The sequence below is a fragment of the Cibotium barometz genome, chromosome 20, assembly GCF_041138505.1.
Source record: "Cibotium barometz isolate CiBa-2024 chromosome 20, ASM4113850v1, whole genome shotgun sequence".
NCBI classification, from domain to species: domain Eukaryota; kingdom Viridiplantae; phylum Streptophyta; class Polypodiopsida; order Cyatheales; family Cibotiaceae; genus Cibotium; species Cibotium barometz.
In genome coordinates, this window is record NC_141065.1 from 1170057 (window position 1) to 1174873 (window position 4817).

At 41.1% G+C, this 4817-nt stretch overlaps 1 protein-coding gene across 1 annotated transcript; it reads left to right on the plus strand.

The window, feature by feature from the left end:
* Positions 1–2384: 2384 nt before the first annotated feature.
* Positions 2385–2868, plus strand: LOC147627429 (tRNA-splicing endonuclease subunit Sen2-1-like). Its single transcript, XM_086814316.1, has 2 exons — positions 2385–2477; positions 2556–2868. The coding sequence occupies exons 1-2, from the start codon at positions 2385–2387 to the stop codon at positions 2733–2735; spliced, it is 273 nt and encodes a 90-aa protein (XP_086670442.1). The 3' UTR covers positions 2736–2868.
* Positions 2869–4817: the final 1949 nt, after the last annotated feature.

A 4817-nucleotide genomic window follows, 5' to 3' on the forward strand; every position in this document is an offset into this window, starting at 1 on the left:
TCTCATACCATAATCTATGGCCCAGTTAATATACTCTTGTATCGTAGTCTATGGCCCGTTTGTAAAGATACTTGGCTGCCCGATTAATATACTCTCATATCGTAATCTATGGCATCTAACACACATTCTTGTGCCTTAGAGCATGAAGCACATAATGCAATCTTTTTCTTTGTAAAATTTTCTAGAAAAGGAGAAATTAAGCAAGTTTGTGTGGGTCTCCCTCGCACCTCTCCCTTGCACCTACTAGGTAGAGATACTTGGCCTAGTTAATGTACTCTTGTATCATTACTCCTTCCTTTTTCTTAAGCATAGGCTGCTTTACTAAACTCCACTTGGCACCAATCTTGGTGCATAAGTAATAAAAAATGATTATTTCAAATCTTTGTATGTTCCTTTGCCCTCTAGTTCTAGTGTTTGAAACCATTTTACAACTTCATGCTCAAGGGTGAGTCCAAATGCATTGATTCTTGTGTAATCATCATTCACTCCTGAGGCTTCATAAACTTATTCAAAGGTTTCATCAAGATGGCCATGGGCATCACCTAAACCACTAAACTTGTTCATGGCCTTGGAGATACTCCACACCCTAGAATTTCTTATATCATGTAATAGTAGGTTCTCTAGCTACAATCGTTCTTGTAATGGCTTCAGCCATTTTGATATAATTATTTGTAGAAACCATTCCCATAGAGGTAATATAGAATGAACATGTTGTTCTACATGGTGAGTTTGTCCCCATTGGTACCAATGCTAGAATTCGCATGGAAATTCCCCTACCTACTGGCGGCATAGCATGCACTATTGGAGGGGTTCCGAAGAGGATAGTCAGTGAGATCAGGATTCTAATTTCACTTCAAAGTTCTGGCAGTCCTTATTTCAGGCCTTGGGAACTCAACTTTGCTTTAGCACAGCTTATCATCCAGAGACCGATGGCCAGACTGAGAGAGTCAACCAAGTAATTAGAGACATTCTCATGGCATATTGCAAGTACGGGTATGGGTACGGGTGCAAAGGATGGTGTACGGTGAAAGTACACCAACTATGGCTTGCATGGCCCTGGGGAAAGGAGTGGTACCTGTGCGCGGGCAAAAGCTATGGTACACATGTACCTTCCGGGTCAGGGAAAGGCCTTCTTCCTATGCTATGAACTGAATTGTCTTGAAGTCTGCTGCAAAAGACAGCAGGTAAAATTGCATAATGCATGTGGGGCATGGACCATGGTGCAAATCTCACAATAGAATTGTTTGAAAATCGTTGGAAATTTAAAGGAAATGTAGCTCTAACCAATAAAGGGTTCATGTGATTTTTTTTTCTGTACTCTCCATTTCCAATTACTGGAACCAATAAAGGGTTCATGTGAAGTTTTTTCTGTACTCTCCATTCCCCATTAATAGAATCTTTGGAAGGAAGCCTAGTGCCTGTCCAGGAAGACTTGTGCAAGAGGAAACCTTAGTGAGAGCATACCAATGTTGCAAGGTACGGGTTGTGCCAGTTCAAAGGAATGGCGGTCTCTCTGTGCCCACATAGCACGAAGGTGTCCGTGTTTGCCTGATTTGCATTTCAAAAGGATTTGAGAAATAATCATGTAAGTACTCGTACCCAGCCTACCTGTAGCCTATTCTGGCCTGCCCACTGCCTGTTTGGCCTACCCAGGCTGGTGGTAAAGCTCCTGCAGAGTGTGCAGGACTTGAACCAGCCTGCAGGATATGGAGTGGCTCTAATTATCTGGTCCATGGGTAGCCCGTACTTGACAGGTCTCCTTCCAAATGGCCGGATGTGCATCATATGAACACTATCTGGAGAAGGTATGCCACATTTTTGGACTGCGGACCCCGTAAACCTTCACATGTTGTTAACATAAACATCCTTGTTGAGGTTTCTTTTCTAAAAGGTAGAAGCTTCACAATACGCTTTATATCCATTCGGGAATCTGATTAGAAATGGGGTGCCAGGGCCACCCCATTTCTAAATGGTGATTGTACTTGGATTGAATGGTCTTTTGCTTGATGGTGAACCTTTATATCAACCTTTGTTTTCTTTTAAAATCTGATTACCTAATTATTGGCTAATGTGACTGAAAGATTAAATGGCAAGGGGATGTGGTTCTGAATAATGATGACCTCTGGCAGCTAATGCTGAAGCGAAAACAGGGTTTTTTGCACTATTACAAGGCCTGCTCTCATCTAAGAAGAAAAAACTGGATTGTTCGGACAGGGCTTCAGTATGGAGCTCACTTTATAACATACAAGCATCATCCATCACAAGTACATGTAGAGTATGTAATTTTGAGCTGTCACACATTTCAAGGATGAAACAGACTGAATTTTAATAAACGTGCACAGTACAATAGCATCTAGTCGCAGTATGGTGTGTGCACATAAGCTATGATTGTTGTTCCTGAGTGGGAGAAGCAGATGCAGTTGAATTCTTGGAGCCACATGCAAGGCATCATCCGACTTTGTGGCAGTGTAGCCAAAGTAAGCCCGTGTGCTTCATCTATTTCTGCATTAGTTTGAAGAGTGAAGATGTAATTGCTATTCATGTAATTGCTGCAGACTTTGCTGCTCCTACATGTTGTCCGGACGGAACTTGATGATCACCATCCCAGGTGTCTTGACTTCTACTCAATTCAAGAAATGGAGGTGAAACGCTGGCTTCCAAAGAAGCACCGTATGGACGGTTGTTCAGCAAGTACAGTTTCCCAAAGCGAGAATGGCCATGGCCATGCAAACTGATGGATCCATGGATCATGCATGAGACAAGCCTTTGCTGATTGCTGGGCTTCTCTATAGAAGCTCAACTGAAAAAACAACAATCTAGTGGTGCGTGCAATGACAAATGTCTTGGAGGGTGGTTACCCAATTGTGTGTGTGAAACCAGTAATCCTGTGTCTGGTGTACTTAGTTGACAAGCCCACCATCACATAATATCTCCTCTACCTGTGCATGCCATGCATTGTCCCATGTAGCTTATCAAAGGGAAGGTCGAGGTTTATGTGTATGCTTATGATAGGTAAGAGTAATTGTCATGCAACAACAGCTTCAAGTCTCACTATTAGCCTACTAAAAGATGGGTAGAGTAAGATGGGTAGAGTGGCCTAGTAGTACCCTATCACCACTCTTCGTTGGTTAACGACTTGTAAGAATTGTTCATGATTTTTAATGCATGTTTAGAACTTAACACATCCTTGCTCAACTTCACTTAATCTCTCTCCTCTTCCATGCCATGCAAGAGGAGGTCTATACTTGCACCAATTTTGCCAAATGCTTTCATTGATTAGAGTCTTTGGTGGTTGTGTCAATTGGACCACATGCAAAACTTACCTTTGGAAGATAGAATGCCTTAAATTTTGTAGATTTTTTAAAGTTGAGAAAATAAAATTTAAAGCAGTCCCAAGATGAGGGGATACTTCTACTTATCACTACTCGTTGGAGGTTTACTTTGCAATTACAATGTACATAGGTGTGTCAGTTCTACGTTGAGAAGGAGGATTGCATGATTCGTTGAAACGGAGTAGTGAATCCTCATTGTCGCGTATACCAGTTTGCTTTTCTTGCTTCTCATTCTTCTTCCCAATGAAATAAAACCAATGGTTGTGTATTTTTACATTGAGTGTTGTGTATTTTTACATTGAGTGGGTCCAAATATCATTCATCCTTTTTTAAAACACACTTATTTCGGTAGCTTGGTTGACTATCTGTTTCTTTTCATATAGTGGAAATTTTGTTTTCTCTTCTATACTTTCCACGAGGGAAGTCCAACAAATTTGTGTACATTGTGTTGTTAGAGGACTATTCTCCAAGACTTAACGGGAGATCGCCTTGATTTCTTAAGCTAAAGTGCATGCTCTAAGCCACTTGCCTACACCACAAAGAGTTTACGCTATATAGTGCTATAACAAAGTATCGGAAGCCTGGTCAATAAGAAAGTACCTGAATATACATCTCTTGGATGCTTGCTTTAATCCAGGCTGCTTGTCAATTGTGAAGGAAGACTTTACTCTCTTGATTAGCTCGTCGAATGTGCTATTGAAGTTCTTCCTTTTCATTTCGAGTACGGTGACACAGAATATATCGGGCAATTTCATTTTGTAGGTTGTCTATATTCCGGATACTAGAGGTGATTTGTTCTAAAATCTGGCTCCACAACACCTCTTTTTTCAAGAACCTCTTGAAGTCCTACATGTCTACGCACATTGTCCAAAATGGAAAAAGTTAGAACCATTCCTAGGTTGGCATGATTTCTAAGATTGTCTCATCACTACTTTGGCGATCGCACTTACCATGAGGCACATGATGTACGACCCGTCTGCATCCTTCAGTAGGTACAATAAACGATGCTTATCTGCCAATGGCTAGTGTCATTCATAGGTGGAGGCATCTCAACAAGTCTAGACTCTTCTCTTATGACTATTGGACTTGCAGTTACAACTGGTGTGGTGCTAGTGAAGGAAGAGGCCAATGAAAATGTGGTGCTCCTACTACAAGATTAACCCTTAGAGATTGGTTAAACATATAGCAATCAGCCAATGGCTAGTGTCATTCATCCTTCATATAGCAATCAATCTTGGGGGAACATGTAGCAATTAGCTAATGAGATTAGGGTTGTCTTTCTTCTCCTCAACCTTTTACCTTGGTCCACTACTTTCAAAACCCATTTTGAATGATGGCTCAAAGCCATGTATTTCCTTGGGGTGGGCTTATGAAATTTTCATCATATTCTATGGGGTCATGTGCCTTCAAGCATAAAGTGCATCATGCAATCTTTTGCTCTCTGTAGACCTTTTAAGAAAAGATAGATGAAGGGGATTTGGTTGG